The sequence below is a fragment of the Petromyzon marinus genome, chromosome 45, assembly GCF_048934315.1.
Source record: "Petromyzon marinus isolate PM22_M1 ecotype Great Lakes invasive population chromosome 45, UKy_Petmar_22M1.pri1.0, whole genome shotgun sequence".
Taxonomy (NCBI): Eukaryota; Metazoa; Chordata; class Hyperoartia; order Petromyzontiformes; family Petromyzontidae; genus Petromyzon; species Petromyzon marinus.
In genome coordinates, this window is record NC_133711.1 from 476,292 (window position 1) to 495,378 (window position 19,087).

The window sequence follows — 19,087 nt, forward strand, 5'->3', positions numbered from 1 at the left end:
GGTTGTTTGACCATACTTCACCATGCTGGTCAGTGCATGTTGGCTTACATGTCACCGTCGATGTTAGCCAGGCATAAAACTAATGAAGCTAACTAAAAATGTGACTTAGATCGGCAGTGCGGTACGCTAACCACTCTGTCACTCTTCCTCCCCATACAACTCATGTGAGTCAACAAGCATCGATCCTTGCGCATGAGATTTAATGCAGGGTATTGTGAGCGTAAGAGTTCGCAGACATAGCATTAACCAAAACCCATAGACCAAACACGAACCCTAAGCTTCACGCCGAGTTGGCTTTCACAACCAATATTATGATGCGTTATTCATTTTTTTTGGGACAGATCACGTGAATCAAATGTGTGTCGAAAAGCCCTCCTCCGACTGACACAACACTGCCCCACCGCCCCACGATGCTGGTCGGTGCTGTCACCGAAGACGTCGCGCAGCCTTTTCAAAGTTACGAGATGTCTCTCGGGTGTGCCGAAGTAGGAGTAAGCTGTCACGTTTGTTTACGTGACAGTTTGGTCACGTGACAGTTTGTTCACGTGACAGTTTGTTCACGTGACAGTTTGTTCACTTGACAGTTTGTTCACGTGACAGTTTTATTCATTGGGTGTGTCGGGTGGAGGGGGTTTAGAACACATTTTACTTACGCCTTCTGACCCAAAAAATTTGTGAGTCACTAACCCTAGGCCTTACTCGAGACACGAACAACAGCTGTAAACCTATGAAATAAACCCCATCTCTAGCACTAAGCACAACCCTACTAGCCCAACACTATCCTTACATTTAGGAGAAACCTCGTCCTAACCATGCATTTAACAATACCACTTGCTACGCTTAGGCTACATCTCACCGCAACCATCTCTGGCCACAGCACCAGTCCTTAATAATTAACGCGATAATGTTACCATTAAGGCATGTTATCCAGTGGGTTGTGTGCACACACATCACAAAGGCATTTAATGATAAACATCGAAAGTGACTTGGTGTGAAACGCCACTGCTGTGAATAAAACAAAAAAAAATCTGTAGCCAATAGGTATCCCGAAACAAGGCCTATCCTATTCCTCGCTCCAGCCCCGTCACCACATCCCATTGTTCCCGTGTATGGCTCCCGAGGCCCGTTCGTGTGTCCACAGGTCGGCTCGCTACGCCCAACAAGTCGGCTCTGATTGGCCGCAGCCAGTTATCTCTCACGCGCAGCCGCAGCAGCCGCAGCAGCAGCGCACACGTGAGCCTCTCGCGCCGCCGACACGCGCGTCAGAAGACGACGACGCCTGCGCGCGGTCGCCTCGGGTCTTGGCCACCACCCCAACACCCCTCCCCTCCCCCACCGTGCCACGAGCCGGGCATCCGTGCACGTCTATAATTGCTCGTCTAGACGGCTCGGGATGGGTGGTGGTGGGGGGGGGGAGCAGGAGGGGAGGTGGGAGGGGAGGGAAGCGTCTGGGTCGTTTGCGCGCTGAATGTTTCCGCTCGCACTTGGCGGCATCTCTGTGCTCAAATTAATCGGCGGCGGCGGCGTCGCGGCCATATGGACCCGACTGGATTAATTCCCCGTGATGTTAAAGCAGTTATGCCGACATGACAGTTTCACCTAAATTAATAAATAACTACTACATACACTGGGGGTGAAAAGGGACGGCTTCGTTGATGTTTATTCTTTTTTTTTCTCCCGGTGATATTCGAACATATCTATCAATTATATTCTGACAGAGATGATGTCACAAATGTAGGGACAAAGAAAATTATAGTTTATATGCAGTTTTGCTAGGAAACGGGATAACCAAGAGTGTGACAATACGTGCCATTTGTGTGTGGTATCGTCTCTGGGTCTCGCTTGCACGGCCATTCCACTGCACTCATTTTCAGCAGTGCAAGACGAGATGAGAATGGTCCCCTAACGTCAAAAAAGGGTCTCTGAACCACATTTTTATTCACGATTCCATGATTTGGCTTAAGTCCCCCGAACTCTTTGCGCACGAGAATCAGCACCGGTCTGGTTGGAGCATCGGCGTCCTCCGCATTGACGGCGCTGCGCTGTCACCCCAGCACTCGGCTCCCGCACAAACGCAACGGTTTTCGGCTCGGAGGTTGGTTGGAGCGACCCACGGCACGTTCGCGCGGCCGGCCAGTCGACCGGCACCCGTTCCTTGCCTTCTCCGAGTGCCCACGTTCACCCTGTTCCCTTCTTGGCCCGCATCCCACCCCGCCGCCCACGTAGCCACCCCCCCGTGCCCTCGCCGCATTCGCTGCACCACACCACCCGACGTGATTTCTGAAGGACGCTCCGTCGGGCTCCGTCTTGAACGCTTCTCTCCGGCCTCGCGGTTCGAATCGCGATTTTTCGTTGCGGTCTTCCCGTCCGCGTGCGCTGCCCCTTTTTTCTCCCCACGGAGACGGCAATCGCTGGCTCGCTGGCTCGCTGGCTCGTTGGCTCACGCCCCGGCGGCGGCTTGGCCGACGCTCACCACCCCCCCCTCTCCACTCTCGAGCTGTCGCGTCTGCCCAGCTGCATCCGCTCAGCTTTGTTTCAGCAGCGAGCTTGAGTTTTTTTCTTCTTCTTTGGGGATATTTTGCGCGTGCGTGCGAGTTCTGTGTAGACTGGGTTTCATAACAACGGAGCCATCGAGCGTCGCGACGTTCTGCTGCAGCGGCCCCAGACGGGCGTCTTGCCCAGACACCTGCTCGTTCCTCCAGCCAACAGTCAGACGACCCCAAGGCATTTTTATTTCTTATTTAAATTTCGGTAACATTAATTTATATTTACCGTACTATTAAATTGCGCTAAAACCTATTTTGATAAGAGGCAGATATATGCGTAATAATAATAATATTTTTACCGTTTTAATTCGAGCTTTGCGTTGTGGGAGGGGGTGCTCGCGCGCGTTGTGTGGTTGTTGTTGCTGCATCGCCGCCGGTCGCACGGGAAGCGAGTACAGTGTGCCCGATGCTGGCAGCGTGACAGACGCACGCGGGAGGAGAGGCGCCGTCTCGCCGTCTGGCCCCACGCGTCGCGCCGCCGTCTCGCGCGCACCGGGGGAAGTGGGCGGGCGTGCGTGCGCAGCGCGCGCGCGCGCGCGCTGCGCACACGTACGCGCGCGCGTGCACCGCTCGCCCCCCCCTCAAGCGCCACCATTTGTGATGAACGCCACGAGTGTGCACGTCTCTCTGCTGGGTAAGAAGCCGCCGCCGCCGCCGCCGTCGGTTCTGCGGCCGCTGCGGTTTTTGCGCTCCCCTCGGGTTGCCGAGCCGCGCGGCGTCTCCCAGGCCGCCGGCGGCCGGGGAGACGGACGAGTGCCGTGCGAGCGCCCGCGCTTTGTCGGGGCGATTGTCGTCGGCGTCGAGGGCACCTTCTCCGTCTCGCCCATTCCGTCGTCGAGCGCGCGTCGGCCGAATTGCGAAATGTTCTCGGTTTCGGGGTGGCCGAGCAATGTGTGGCGCGCTCGAGCCCCTTGGGTGAGGGTGAGAGTCCCGTTACAGCCGTGGGGTTATTTCTGCGGGGGAGTTTGAAGTAAAGTGCGACGGTTTCCCCGAGGGTGAAGGACGTCCAAGACCCCACGATGTCGCTCACGGGAGGCCATCGTGCGGCGGTGTCGTAGCTTGCGTAGCATATGAGAACGTTGCCTTAAATTAAAGATTTACTCCCGTGCGTTAATCACCACATTCGCTCGGTTTTCTTTTGCAAAAAGTCGGTGAATCTGAAGAGATTTGCAGACCATTAGATTGGTGGCATTGTGAATCTGTCTTATTTCTGTTTAAATGTACCAATTGTAATAAATCTAATAGTTATAGTGAATTTAAGTTTATGCTGGATGCTACTCACTGAGAAGTCACTTCTCCATTTTTAGAAATGTCCAGCTGCCGTGCATTTAGTTCCTCAAAATAACGTCAGCAGGCGGTTTTAAAAACGCTTCACGAACTTAGGGCACAATATTGACAAATGTGGCCAGTGATGAGCCTGGCCCCGTTGGCTCGTCTGCGCAGTTTGATGTTTCCACTTTGCTGTTTATTGTCTGGCAAACGGTGAGTGGCTGGACGTTTATGCCACGGGCTCTTAGCAGAAGCCACGCTGGAGCGGACGCTGGACCTCCGCTACGGAAAATGCCCCCTGGGCAGCGGTAACGTGAACGCTGGAGGCCTCGCAGGCTGCCGGCTAGCGAGCGCACCACCGCCACCGCTGCTGCCGCTGCTACTGCTGCTGCTACCACCTCTTCCGCCACCGATGCTGCCACTGCTGCTGCTACTGCCTCTGTTGCCGCTGCTACTGCCTCTGCTGCTGCCACTGCTACTGCCTCTGCTGCTGCTGCTGCTGCCGCTGGAGCTGCTGCTGCCGCTGCTGCTCCCCGTCCACCTGCAGGTGTTTTTTTGTTGGGGTTGGAAGCCCCAGCGAATACTGCGCTTGCAGGTGGCGGCAGTGTCGGATATTTGAACGTTAACAGGAAAAGCTTTGCGGAGTTTTGGCGCTCCTCCAATAAAAAAAGCCAGTGTACACGTAGAAATTCAGTACAGTGCATAAATACCGCGTCTCGTTTTATACACGACGGGATGTGTATTGTTACGAAACGTATGCGTGGATTTTGGTCGTGATGCAGCCCAGTGAGTTGCTATAGAGGGGCTGCTAATCATTATGCGACGAGTTACATTACCTGCCAAGATTGCCCCACATCACCATCGTGATTACAATCATCGTTATCACCATCCATCATCAATGGCATTATCAATATCATAATACCTTTATCATCCGTGTCTGTCTGGTGTCGGTTGAGAGCACCACCTTGTTAAAACAGCGGGCAAGTTGGCAGTGAGTGCCACGAAGATCTTGGTCCCCGTAATAGGAACGTGGAAATTCCACCCAGTGACTCACAGTGGCCGGTGGAAATCACTCATACTTGGGGGACACCCAATTTGTAATCCAGTAGAAATAAATGTGGATAACAATAATAACAAAAAAATCTGTACATATTTTCCCCTGGCTATATATTTGAAAAGAAGAAAGAGTGTAGTTTTTCCGGCAATTCTTCTGTAACATAATGCAGGAATTCCCGTGGATTTGGGGAACGGCGCTCATTGTAAATGGCCGCGTGCCGAGTGGTTGCACCTGAGGAGGGCGCGAACCCTCCTGACGCGTCGACCCCACAGAGTCTGCCTCCCCCCCCCCCCGCCTGCGACAATTTCTCTCTCCAGAATCGCGCCGTTGATAACGGCGAGCGTGCGTATGTATGTACGTTTAACTTCTTTCTCACCGTACGTTGCCAATGTGCTTAATCGGAGGTGCGGAGTAACGTGGGAGCGGATGCCTCCGTGTGCTGTTGTAGCCCCTCTCGTTTTGTGGGTTCCACAATCCCGGCTTGGCGGTGCTGTTCCACTGAGCCCATGACTCACAGAATCCACGTTTTTAAGACGTTTAAATTAACAACAATGTTAATTTAACAATGTTAATTTAATCTTGTAACGCTGCCACCGCGCGGTTTTCCGTTTGACCTCGAAGGGAGAGAACGGGGCGTCGGGAGGAACTACAGGCAAGCGGGAAGGCAGCCGTGCGCTTAGCCGGCGCCAACAATTTCCCAAGCTCAGCGGTCCTCTATATATGAAGTTGTTGTCGGCCAATTAGCGATGAGTGTTTACACGTGGGGGGAAACGGAAGCGCCCAGAGAAAACCCGCGCTTGCGAGGGGGAAACACTCTATCCCGTCCAGACAGGAGCAGGTGGAGTCCTCATGTTGGCTGTACCGCTGTGCCTGAGCGAGCCAGGGCACGGCTCCTCGATGCCCACGGCAAGGGCGTTGCGCAACATTTCTGTGATCCACCAACCCGACGTCTCTACGGTGCTGGATTACGCCCATCTTTTATTCAGGATGAGTAAAATTAGTAAATCTACAGATAGACTGATATGGAAGGACGTCGGTAGGCAGGTGTGCCGGTAGGAATTGGTATTATGGGTGTAACGATTTGCCTTACTTATGATTAAATGCATTGTCGTGATTCGGGGTTTGTGATGCGATTGAGGAATATGTTTTAAACGTTGTAGTGAATATAGCGGCCTCTATTGGCTGCAGGTGCCTCACGAACATTTAGTACAAGACTCAATTGAAAAAAGTCAACTCTTTGATGTGTGATTTGGTGAATGTTTCTTGAGCTTCGAAATCAGTTGTGATCAATACACGGATGTCTCCGTTACGCCCCAAGGTCCCGCTCAGTGATTCATCCCCCTGGCGAGTTGAAGGGAGAGGTGTGCGAATCACTTCAAGCATCGATAGTTTTTAGGTTCTATTTTTACATTTTTCCTTTGCCTTTCTCACGTTCTGTTTCGTCTTTGGGACCTTTTTTTACCAATATCCAAGATGATGAAAAATGAGAATATGTTTTACCCCTTTCTGGCAACGAAACAGAAGGTGTTCTTGGTTCTTTCGGTAAAGTCATGTAGAAGGGAAACAAAATAATGAAAATATAAAACAATAAAATTCTCATGACGTTTCGACTGCAACACAAGCAATCATCATCAGGTGTGAAAACCACAACAAGAAAATTTGAAAAAAGTGGCGTTTTTTTAACGTTAGCACCACGGATAGCGATTTGATAGTTTGTTCAGATGGACGAGTCCATCTGTGTTCGGAAAAGAGGAGGGGAGAGACGAAAAATAATGGATGTGGTCTGAAAGAACCTCTGTTCTTTGCAAGCCATCCGGCTACCATGAGAGATTCGTTCATGAGGCTATCCACATATACAAATACAGAGACAATTTCAACCGAGAAGATGGATTCTGGCTTAGCAATCATTGGAAGGATTTTATAAACCATTTCGGGTCTTAATTGATTGTTCACGCTTAAGGTGGCTTTCAGACCGCATCCATATTTTTCGCCTCCCCCCTCCGCTTTTCCGAACATAGATGGACTCGTCCATCTGAATAACTGTCAAATCGCTCTCCGTGGTGCTAACGTTAAAAATAACCGCCACTTTTTTCAAATTTTCTTGTTGTGGTTTTCACACCTGATGATGATTGCTTGTGTTGCAGTCGAAACGTCGTGAGAATTTTATTGTTTTATATTTTTATTATTTTATTGTCTCCCTTCTACGTGACTTTACCGAAAGAACCAAGAATATGAATCCCTGCAGCCACGAAAGCTTTAAATCAAAATAAAACAGAAGGTGTTAAGATGTTCAAACACCAAATAGAAACCTTTTGCGAGGCATTAACCACACACAGTACTTGTGGCAAAACATCCAAACAAACATGCTCTGATGATAACATACGCATTGTCTTTGAAACTGGTTGGCCTACACCAGAGACAGCCTTCTTTATAGCCTTGTCTCACCACCAGTGTCAGACCAGAGAATGCCAAAAGGCGAACAGTACATATGCACATGTTTATATATGTAACATATGCACATGTTTATATATGTAACATATGCACATTTTTTCCACTCCCATCAGCCTAATTATATACTTAACATTTCATTTGCATCGTAAATGATTCTGACACGATTTGGTGCATGTGTCGTGAATTTACCCTCGCTCCGTGTTAGGTAGGTGGGGAGACGGGTAGCGCTCAAGATAGGGAGGTTTTTACGTAGACCGACTTTATCAGTGCTCTGATTCATCAAGGTAGATACACAGCTGCCACGGTGGCGAGATGTTAACTCTCTCGCTTGTTGGTTCAATCCCGACCCTGATGCCTGTATATTTGGAGTTTGCATGTTCTCCCCGTGGTTGCATGGGTTTTTTCCCCGGGTCATTCGGTTTTCCCCTCCACATTTAGAATCAATATAATGCGTTTCGAGTATTTGGCTGCTTTACATTTCCACACGATGAGGCACTTCGTAGAGCTATCATTTGTGGCCAGACCACTTCTGAAAAAGAGCCACGTAGCTGAGTGGGCCATACCTGGTAAAATAAAAAAATTGTTTAGTTTGATGTACAGTGTGCACCCTCCCTCAGGCAGCACTTTGCAGTCCTGAGCCGGCCGTGCAAAGTCCACATTCCCCTGACAGGGACCTGTCTGTCCCTAGATAGCTTCCCAACAGAGCGGTACTCGGTATTTTAACCTTGGAAGGGTGATGTGGTAAGCCGTAGCAGAACCACCGTTCAAGGGGATTTTGAAATTCGGGGAGTTTGGGTGCATCGGTCGCTTGTTGTGTACCTGCCAAGTCCGTGCGTGCTTCCTCACAGGTGGCTGTGGCCATTTTAGCGGCGATTTGCCTCGCCGCGGCCGGCAGGGAATTGGGGAACGTTTTGTCTTCCAGCCACACAAGTAGGAAATGTTTTGCACTTAATCCGTGGCGATCATCTTCCATCCGCTGTGCACTGCTGGATGCAAGTGTTCCACTTGTTATTGATGCAGCTTTTTATTTGAATTGTTATTATGACTCTTGCAATACCCAGGAGCCTCGTGACTTGTTCAGGAGGGTTACTGCCACTCGCAACAGGGAGACATTAGAGCGCTATGTTTATTTTAATTGAGTTATTTGCTCGGTATTTTTTTGTTTGGATCATGACACACAATGCGCCTCTTGCGAATTGACGCCACATGATTCACAGCGTTCACCGTGAAGCGTATCTTTACGGTTAAGGCGCACCGCCGTATTCCTATGATGTCTATTTTTTTTGTAACCAGGTAAGGCCCACCTAGCTATATAGCTCTTTTTCAGAAGCAACCTGGTTATCACAAATGATAGCTCAACAAAGTGACTCATCATGTGGAAATTAATTTATATCAGCCAAATACTGTAAATGCATATTAATTATAAATGTGGACAGTTTATTCATCCACGTCGTGTGTATGTGTGTGCGGAATAAGTGGTGAATGTAGTGGTGATGCACGCTGCGCTATAATCTCAGATCACCAGGTTTGATTCCTTTCGTCGTCTGAGTACTCGGTGCAGTCTGTGATCATTTGCACTGGGGAAACAAAGGTGGGTAGGCATGCACGGTGCTGTTTGACACCACTGCTTCTATTGCTATACCGGCCTTAGTCGGTGCTTGCTAACAACGCTTTCCCCAACAGTATCTGCAGCCAAGGAAGAATCTGTATATCTGTGTGTTTGCTTGAACGGCTGCTGTCTGTGTATACTTCTGCGAGGCTTAAAAAAGAGATTATTCTTAAATTCGAAAAAGTCTGGTTAGCTCGTCCGCAGGCCCTTCTCCGGGAGACGGCGTGCGCTGCCGTGCGAGTATTCGGAAAGGATTCTTTGCCTTACGACGTGATGGCCAGATAAGCAAACTCGGAAAGCCTTGGGGGAAGGGGCGTGAAAGCGATGGCCCATTTGAGAAGTTGTGGTCTCATTGAAAATTGACTTGTGCCGCGCGGTGCTTGTGTAGGACTAGAGCAGCGCTTGTAGGGAGAATCTCGTCTTTCACACGGAGAACGTTCGTGGAGGGGCCCTGTACAGAGGTTTTCTTCGGAGCACCTCCCGGAACGAGCAGGGCACGTGCGCACCTCTGCCGGCCCGCCGTTCGATATTTCTCTCACGACTGCACGAGCGCTCGTCTCAAATTGGGAAAGTCGCGACTTCAAATCCTCGTCAGGGTTTGAACACTCTCCTCCTGCTCAATGCGGCGAGGAGACTCACTGCGGCAAGTCGGACAGCGGTCGTCGCGTGAGCAGCAACGGCCGCGTGTCCCACGGCTGCAGAAATTTCCAGTGCCGGCTGCGGGGCCGCCGCTGGAGGTGAGCGCGCCGCCAGCTCGCTCGGCCGAGCGGCGCGACTCGGCGACGTTGGCCCGTGAGCGGCGGCTTGAACGCTGCGCCGCTCGCTGTCAATGGGTTTGACCCCGACAAACGCGAGTGGAGAGGCGCCTCGGGGGGGGGCGAGCGTACGGCGGTGACGATGTCGTTGTTGCGGTGTGACCGTGATGCCCCCTAGAGCCGGCACCGCGCAGAGCCGGCCACGGCCCGCGACCGCTGCCCATTCAGCCCCCCACCCACCGCTGGCCCCATCAGTCACGTGACGTCAACGCTGACATGTTTGGTTTAAACGTGGCAATCTTGCCGGGTGGTGGAGGGTTAATGACAATAATTTTGGCATAAACTACCACGTGGTCCATCCCAAGATGAATAGGGATAGTTAGTTGAGCTTGTTTAGTGTTATGAATAAGAATTACCTGGAATAACTATAAAGAGAACTGTAACAAGTTCTGGCGAGAGGCTAATTTTCAATGCAAAGAGACATTACGCAACTATTTGCAATGTCGCACTTGAAGTGGCTATACGTGGTATTGCAGCTCACGTTGATGAATGATATCCCTTGAGTCGGAGTTCATTGTGGACTGTGCCACGCATAAGATGCATGCTCTCTTTTCAGTTTGCAACGTTCTGGCATAATTCAGTGCGCTGTGTAGCAAACATGCCCCTTCATTATTGTTACCACTCTCTCTGCAATGTTCAGCCACACATGCTTTCTACGTCAGAGGAGCTATGCTAAGCATAAACAAGGATAGACACTCGAATACAGCGGTACTGTTCATGGCTGGGTGCTTGTGGTTTAGGTGCTCGACTCAGAATTGTAAGGTTGCAAGCACAAAGCCTGGATGGAGATCTGATCAGCCTCTAATCCCTCTGCTCTGGCAGAGATCAGTCTCTAGGAACAACGACTGCTGATTTTGCAGAGACGATAGCAATGTGGAATATTCACAGGTTCGAGGATACCAACCAGAGCTCCCAGTGAGTGCTGCCCCATTGCTTTGTGAGTAGGAGACACTTGGTGACCCTCAACCCCCCTCCGATAGGCTCACAGTGATGACATCACCTTCACTGCCCTCAATTTAAGAATGACATGAGATAACTTCTTAACAATTCTAGCTCATCGCCCGATGCTGCTGGTTGTTGTTTGTGTAATCACTGGCAAAACGTCACAGCACTCGAATTGTTAACGTGGGGTTACTCTCCAACTCACCGGTGTGTGTTGAAGCGGTAACTAATGGACACGTTTTGTTTACGTGACAAACCTTACTCATTGGCTGTGTTGTCGGGTGGCGGTGGGTTTAACGACACAACATCTATATTTACGCAATCTAAACCTAACAAAAAGCTCCCCCTTTACTACGGACCCTTGGGCTTTTCACTTCTGGCAGCAGACACCACGCGCTGTGGCAGTTGCTTCAAATTTTCCCCGTAGCTTGAGGTTGCTGCACCTATGGACGCACGCTGCCGGCAGCAGCGAGCCTCAGCCACGTGGGGAGTTGTTACCGTGACAGGGCTCCTCCGAGCGGAGTACTAAATGGGCTAACCACTAACCAGAGACATCGGGGCGGTGTGGACGGCCGGGTGGAAATAGTCAGCGGAGATGTCGAGAGCGAATTGTAAGCACGTGTGCCGAGGCACCGGGAGACGCATCGCTGGGACACCACCTCCCACTGCCGTGCTTCCTGTAGGGGGTGAGCGGGTGTGTACGTGTGTGTGTGCGTGCGTGTTGGGAGCGGTAGTGCAGCGCTTAGCGCGCTGCGTTATGAACCCGGCGACCCGGGTTCGATTCCCGCACACGGCCAACGCCAGTGACCATTATCTGAACCGGTCCTAGGCCTCCCTTAGGTCGACTCAGCTTCAAATGAGTACCTGGTGCAGTGTGTAAACATCGCCACTGGGGAGACAAAGGCGGTCGAGCGTGGTGCTGGCCACCCACCCACCCCCTTGGGTGCCGTTCCAGCCTTCATAGGTGCTCGCTAACAGCATTTGGCCAAACAGTCTGTTAAGGCTATACGGGGAATCTTTGTGCGTGTGTGTGCGTGCATAATCCCTGCCACCAGCGTCAATCGTTAGCTATAATGTGCACTACCAGTGGCAAGTGGTGTTGTGAACCTGTCCTGGGCCTCCATTAGGTAGGTTCCACCGGCAATCCGTACCATTCGAGGTGGAGACAAACTGGATAAGGTCATACCTGCCAGACCATCCCGTCGTGTGTACTGGCTGACTTAATAGGCGCTTGCTAACAATAGCACGACCACAAATTCGTGTAAAAAAATAATGGATTTTATGTTTGTGTTGCGCATACATTGATGTTCCCAGAGCATTGCTCCCTGCCGTGTGCGTGCGTGTCTACGTGTGTGCGTGCGTGGTAGCGAGGGAGTTCCATGGCGGAGATGCCTGGCACACATCTAAGTGTAAATAAAGTGCACATGGGTGCTGGCTTGTGTGAAACAAGCGCTGCTGGCTCCGTTACAGACACTGGGAAGAATGTGCACATTAGAATGGTACTTGCTGACGATTGCACATTTTGGTTCGATGATGGTCTTGTGCCGATTAAGGCACATGCATCATTCCTTGTATGTATACCTCCCGTGAGTGTCGGTGTGTGCGTGTGCAAGGAGCAATGGCGTCGTGATTTTCTCACTTCCACCGCTGTCTGGCAGCCCATTTTTGAACGTTGGCCATGCACAACATTCGTGGAAATTTGCGTCTGTACCTGGTTTCTGTCCCGAGATGAGTACCTCATGTGGTGTGAGCAACGCATGACCAACGCAGAGATCAAGGCAGCCGGGCTTGCTCGGTTATTGCTCTCGCTGTGCCCTTGTGCGCCATGTCGGCCGTAGGCTTTCGCAAACCGAAGCCGCCCTTGGCGGACGACGGCTAACGGAGCGGGGGTCTCTTGTTGCCGTGTTTCTGTGTGTGCAGCTGGCGTCGAGTTTGTGCAGATCCTCGTGATCGTGTCGGTCGCCGTGGTGATGGTGCTGGTCATCACCTGCATCCTCAATCACTACAAGATCTCCTCGTCCTCCTTCATGGGACGACACATGCACAGGAGGCGCAGGGACCACCCCTGCACGGTACGCCCACTCGCCCACGCATCTTGTTGCACGCACGCTCACACGCTCGCTCGCTCGACCGTTCACTCGGTCGCTTGCCCATCCTGCCGCCTGCCATTTACCCAGCGGTTCACTTGCCCGCATGCAAGCTCACCCATCCTCGCTGACTCACTCGCTTGCTCGCCCCTTCGCCGCTGGCTTTGCCACCTGCCCGCTCACCCACTATCCCCCCCACTCTCACTTGCCCTGTTGCCCACTTGCCCGCGTGCCCGCTCTCTTGCTCAATCGTGTTGTCAGCCATTTATGATGTGTACTCATACAGGAGTGGTTGGGCATGGTGATCATCTCTGTGGACTCGGTTGATGGTGGGCTTGATGATGCATCATGCTGAGATCAAGGGCACGAGTCACCCATCCGTAGAGCGATCAAAAGTGTTGCTTGTACGAGGCAGTAAAGCAAGTAGGCAGCTCACCAGCCTATGTGGAGATTAAGTGTTCCTCTCCTCTGTGTGTGTGACAGATTAATCTTGGCGCTCAGGTTTCCTCCCACGGTGCAACATTCTCTCATTAGAAAGTGACCAGAAATTCCAAGTAGGACCTCCTGGAAAAAATAGTGAGAGTCAATGAGCGTTTATTCAACCGTAGAATGATTTATTATTATACGAGTGTCATTTTACCATTTTAAAATTATCTTTATTTTGTATCTGTATGTAAGTCAGCGGTGGCCTTTAATTTAATGTATTAATTCAGGTATGATTCGGGGGTCATTGTTTTGCACCAAGACGCGAAAGCAATATGAGGGTTTTACCACCACCTACTAGCCCAATAATTAATAGCGATTAAGGAATAAAGTGACAGTAATAAATATCCTTTACAGAATTCCCTCTGAAGTGAAGCCTCATACCTCGACAGGGAACGGTGCAGCACGAGTCTCGCCCATCGCTACAGGCCTGTGTGCGGCCCATCATCCTTTAAATGCGCGTGTATTACCCTAATTAATTAATCAAACAATTAAACTATTTAAACAAATGTTTTATTTTACCAGGTAAGGCCCACTGAGCTGTCTAGCTCTTTTTCAGAAGCGACTTGGCCACCACAAATGATAGCTCAACGAAGTGGCTGTATCATGTGGAAATGTAGAGCAGCCACATACTTTAAACGCACGGTGTTGATTCTCAATGTGGAGGGAAAAACCGGAAGACCCGGAAAAAAATCCATGGGATCACGGGAAGAGAGAGAGAGGGACATGCAAACTCCAAATATACATCAGGCGGCAGGGTCGGGATCGAACCCACGAACTCCTGTGTACCAGGTGAGGTAGTTAACATCTCCTAGCCACCGTGGCGCCAGCACGCAGATGTAAAGCGGTGGCGCTCTGTTCCAGAATGACGAAGAAGCTCTCTTGACTGCCGAGTCTGGCCACGTTAAATCTGAAGCCAGAGTTTTACCTTGGGTGTTTGGTGCTGTCGTCAGTGACCGTGTTGGGAACATCATACCCCATATACACGACAATCTGCTTTAACCTCAGCATCAGTTGTTGCTTCTTCTCATCCGTGGCCATGGCCATTATGAGCCCTCTGAGCCGCCCGGCTTCCTCGGGGTTCATGCCTTTATGGTGCTTCGATGACAAAATGCCGCCGGGAATAAATATTGAATTAAAAGCGTCGAATAGAACACCAGTCAGCATCTCTCCTGTGTGCATTTACAGGGACGGAGTCTGTGTCCCTCAGAAAGCCCCGTGCCCAGACAACAAAGCACTTCACAGGTAAAGTCCCTCGAGGCGTTTCCTCGCCAGCAGCGTTCGCGCCATTGCTGTGAGGCCCCACGAGCCTTGTGCTGTCCTTCTGACGTGGCAGCAATTTACCGTCGTAAAAGTATGATACCCTCATTGTTCGTCGAGTGACGCAACGAGCCTAAGCTAAATATTGCAGTGACGTAAAGGCTCATCGTACAAGTCTGACCTGTCCGCACGTGCTCACGCAGCTGATGTACTCGTCCCAATCGAGGGACAGCATCGCAGCCTGCAGGCCGTCGCAGCACCAGCAGCATCACCAGCTGCAGCAGCAGCACCAGCAGCACCACCAGCTGCACCACCACCACCAGCACCACCACCACCAGCCGCAGCACTCGGCGATGGCGGGGAGCGGCGGCGGAGCGGCTCCGCGCGACCCCTTCCGCCGGCCGCCCCACCAGCCGCTCTACCCGTACAGCCAGGTGGAGATCGACCTGCCGCCCAGCATCTCGTTGTCGGACGGCGAGGAGCCCCCCCCCTACCAGGGCCCGTGCACCCTGCAGCTGCGGCCGCCCGAGCAGCAGCAGGAGATCAACCGCGAGTCGGTGCGGGCGCCGCCCAACCGCACCGTCTACGACAGCGACTACTACGTGGCGCCGCCGCCCTGCGCCGCGCTCGGCGGCGGCGGCGGCGGCGGCGGCGGCGGCGCCGGGCCGTGCCCGCCCAGCAGCCACTCGGGGGTGTCGGCCGCCAGCTACGGGGGCCACGGCGGCCGCATGGAGGGGCCGCCGCCCACGTACAGCGAGGTGGTGGGCGCCGCGTTCCCGGCCGCGGGGCCCGGGAACGCGGCGCTGTTTGCGCCGCACGGGGACGTTGGCGTCGCGGGGCTGCTCACGGACAGGAAGCCCGGCAAGGGCGTCTGACGGCGGGCGAGGGGTTCACCCGTGGCCCCTTCAAACAAAACGAGAGAAATCAATGCCCACCGCCTCCCCCAGCACTTACGGAAAACATAAAAAGAAAAAATATATATATGATAATGCGGCTTTCGTTATTTTCTTTCGTTGCGTGTGTTCCTCTCTGTCGATGTTAAGTTTCGTGTTTTGTTATTATTATTTTTTCTCCGTTTGCCCGCTTGGCCACGGGACCAGTCAGCCATGCGTCCGTCTGTCTGCGTCGTCTGTCAGTGTTTCTGTGTCTGAGAAGACAAGCCCTTATGGGATCATATCTCACGTGCCCTATTTCTTTCCCCCCCCCCCCCCCCCCCCTCTTTGGTTCCTTTTATTTTATCTTCTTAAGTGCTTACGCGAGTTTACCCGTGTGCACGTATCTGGCTGGCTGAATCTGCCAGTGACCCACTTTCTATTTGTCTACTCCTTAATGTCTTGTCTGCTCTGCAGGAAGGCGAAAGAGGGAGAGGGATTTGGGTGAGGTGGGGGGGGGGGGGGGCAAGGGAGAACGTGAATATTTTTTTGTACACCGTGGGCTGGTGGCGGGGGGGGGGGAGTAAGGGACGGGTGGAGGCGGGGGCGCCACTGCGGCGGCGTTCAGTGTCAAACACGAGCTCTCTTGTGAAACAAAGAAATGTGTGCTCCCGCCTTTTGTCGACCACCCGCCTCCCTTCTTCCTCCGGTCCGTTCCGCCTCCCCCCCCCACCGACCAGTCCTCCCCCCCCCCACTCCCGACCCCCCCTCCCCCCGCTAGGGCGGCGCGCGCTCGGGCATTTCGGTGTGGAGGCAGCAGCCTCGCCCGGCGTGTTGTGACGAGAGTGACGGGAACGTAAATCTGGGCGGAAAGCGCCGGGCTCGGGGTGTTTTTTTGTGTGTGTTTGTGTGTGTGGGGAGAAGGGGTGAAAGAGAAAGGCCGAGGCAGCTGGACAGCCACAGGATTAGGAGAGGGAGAGAGCGGGAGAGAGGCAGCAGGGGAGAGGGAGGGAGCTTGAGATAGACGTGTCAGGAGAGGTTTAATCGGAAGCGAGGGGAGCGTGCGAGCCGCTGTTGAAATCTCTTGGATTTTGACTCTGACGGGAAGTTTGGTTTGGCACAGTCCCCATCTCCACTGTATTTTGAACAGACAACAGGGCAGGCCGACAGAGACACCACAGGGACAACAACTGGGAGGCATTCCCGGTGTTCCGCTCCGGCGATGTCAGTTTGGTTATGTTGTCGCACCGCGGCAATGGCGACGCTTCCAGAGCCAAGAGCGTGAACCACGCGGCGTCCGCTGCTCTCCTCTGTGGGGCCGGCCTCTAGCGGGTGGACAAACGCAAGAGTCCTGAACCGAACCCCGGCGTCTCGGCGTACGGAGCCCTCCTGGCAAAACTGTGACCTGATTGCACCGTTACCTGTTGAACTCTGGTCCCCACATGTCGAGTCCTGGCTACCGCACGTTGGCAATCAAGTTAAGGTTAGGGTTGTGCTTTGTAAGGTAAGCCTTCCGTGCTCAACCTTTGGAAGCACTTGGCTACACACGCGTGAACTCGATTTGGAATCTGCAATACATTTTACATTTAATCCTGGTGGGCAGAGGTATGTTAGTCTGTTTTGCTATATTAATGTTCATTTCACAATCGGAAGGGGTTTGAGTTGAAATTCTGGTCAGTGGATGATAACTCGGCTCATCGGCCTTCTGGGCGTCGATAAAGTAAATACCTCATTGTGTAAGGTCAGCGGTGGTTCAATCTGTGGAAAGGCTGGCATCTGCCACGGCAATTTGGAACGTCTACCAATGGCTCGGGGAACCAGCGTGAGTGAGTATCCACCACACTCATTTGAGCGGTGAGAGACTTTTAGTCAGACAGGAGGCCTCTGGAATTTGACATGCGGTGTCGCAACCTGATACGTGGCAGCAGTAGCCGGAAACGCCGTTTTTGTACGATAGCTGGATCTCGGCGTGCGATAAGCGATCTGTGCGATGGCCCCGATTTTGACAGGTGGTGGCCAGACACTTGAGAAAGCGGTTGTGTGACCTGGAGGAGTTGATGGTGGATCTAAGCATCTCCGCTCCCCTTCTGTGCGTGGGGTTTTTGTTTGGTTGCTCTTGCCGAGGGGACTTTCTCGCGTTTCACACCCCGCGGCGCACGCGGACTTGGTGCACGGCCACGCCGCTCGTCGCCGAGCGTTAAACGGCATTTGTTGGACTGCGTGAACACGTTCCGTACCGCCACAGAGGCAACCAGGTTTCCATGAGCGAGGTCTTACGCCGTTGAAGCGAATGTCACGGACACACGCATTTAAATCCGCCGGTGAATGCCGTGCGAAATTTGAGAGCCTTGCGAGAATCCTGCGGCCCTTTGCGTAAAGCAGCTTCGGTGACATTTTCCTCTCTAACCTTGCGCTGCGTTTGCACGACCAACGAAGGAGACATCTCACTTCGGCTGTTTAGCGTAACTCACCGGCGATGAAGGCAAACCCGAGTGGGAAAACTGGCGATTTTTTTTTTCGATCACACAGCCGGCTGTAAGCCAGTCGCACGTTGCCGGAAAGGTTCCTAAAGAGTTGAAACGGAATGCCGCCTCACACGATTGGTCCTCAAACTCGACCCAGAGGCCTCAGAACACCGGGATTCACGTCGCCTGCATTGCATCTGGAAGGGCGTTTCCCCCTCTTGGGGCGTTTGCACAGCAGGGGATTGAAGGTAGCAGCGGGGGGGGGGGTGCAGGGCACGTGTGATATAGCAGCAGGCAAGATCCCGATGCGACACTTTCTCGTTGGTCTTTGTTCGTGGGGAAAGGAAAAGTCCCCAGGAATATGTGAAACTAAACACAAGTTATGTTGCTGTTGTCGTCGTTGTTGTTGTTGTCGTTGATGAATGCCCCTGGAATGAAGAGCAGGGTTTTGTAACGGAACTGAAAATGCAGAACAGACGAAAACAAAGTTTCTTATTATTTTTGTTGTTGGAAAATGAAAATAAATGACAAAGAAAAGGGTCGAGGGAAGGGCACATTGGGTAGACGTAGCGACAAGATATGACTCCTCGCGGAGGCCCGGCCCCCGTGGTGCTGCTCCCCCTCGTGATCGGGTTCCCACGCTGGGGGTCACCACGCGGTATCGTCCTGGGAGGGGGAACGAGGGGGGAGCGACGCGTGACCGCCGCTCGCTACCTGTGCGTACGCACAAGCGTTCCTCGGGAGACGTATCTTCGACCCTTCAATTGAATCTGCTCCTGAAATAGAAACGATGATTGACGTTCGCACGACTGATGGAGATACGTTTTAAAACGGTGGAAACTTTCACTTGAGAGCGATAATTCAGCGGGGCTGTTGTTCACTTAACTCGGATGTATTCACGAACGTCGCTCGCTGACTTTCATTGGTTTTGATTTCTAAATAGGGAAATGTATCCATCATTGAGATTGATTCAGAAACCTTTATAATCATAAATCGTTCATACATTTCTGACTCGTCAAGAAGGGTCATGTTTTGTGCCATCCTATTGTAGCACAAACCCTGACTCACTGTTGTGATTCGTGTTCATAACTCCCCATTTTAATTTAATGAGCACGACACATTGTAAGCCGTCAGTTTTGAAACGTGACCGGAGATTCCTTGAGCAGGCTCCAACCGAAGCGGGTTTAGCAAAACGTCTCCCCCCCCCCCCACCGGCGATCACGTGACCAGG

At 52.4% G+C, this 19,087-nt stretch overlaps 1 protein-coding gene across 2 annotated transcripts in view; it reads left to right on the top strand.

Annotated features, from left to right (window-relative positions):
- Nucleotides 1-15,704, top strand: part of LDLRAD4 (low density lipoprotein receptor class A domain containing 4) — a 169,436-nt gene extending 153,732 nt beyond the window's left edge. For both annotated transcript variants that reach the window (XM_032971019.2, XM_076074026.1), the window contains 3 exons: nucleotides 12,610-12,761; nucleotides 14,448-14,504; nucleotides 14,723-15,704. In XM_032971019.2, the coding sequence (XP_032826910.1) occupies nucleotides 12,610-12,761; nucleotides 14,448-14,504; nucleotides 14,723-15,394 (881 nt within the window). In that variant the 3' untranslated portion in view covers nucleotides 15,395-15,704. The remainder of the gene's footprint in view (nucleotides 1-12,609; nucleotides 12,762-14,447; nucleotides 14,505-14,722) is intronic.
- The last annotated feature ends 3,383 nt before the right edge of the window (nucleotides 15,705-19,087 follow it).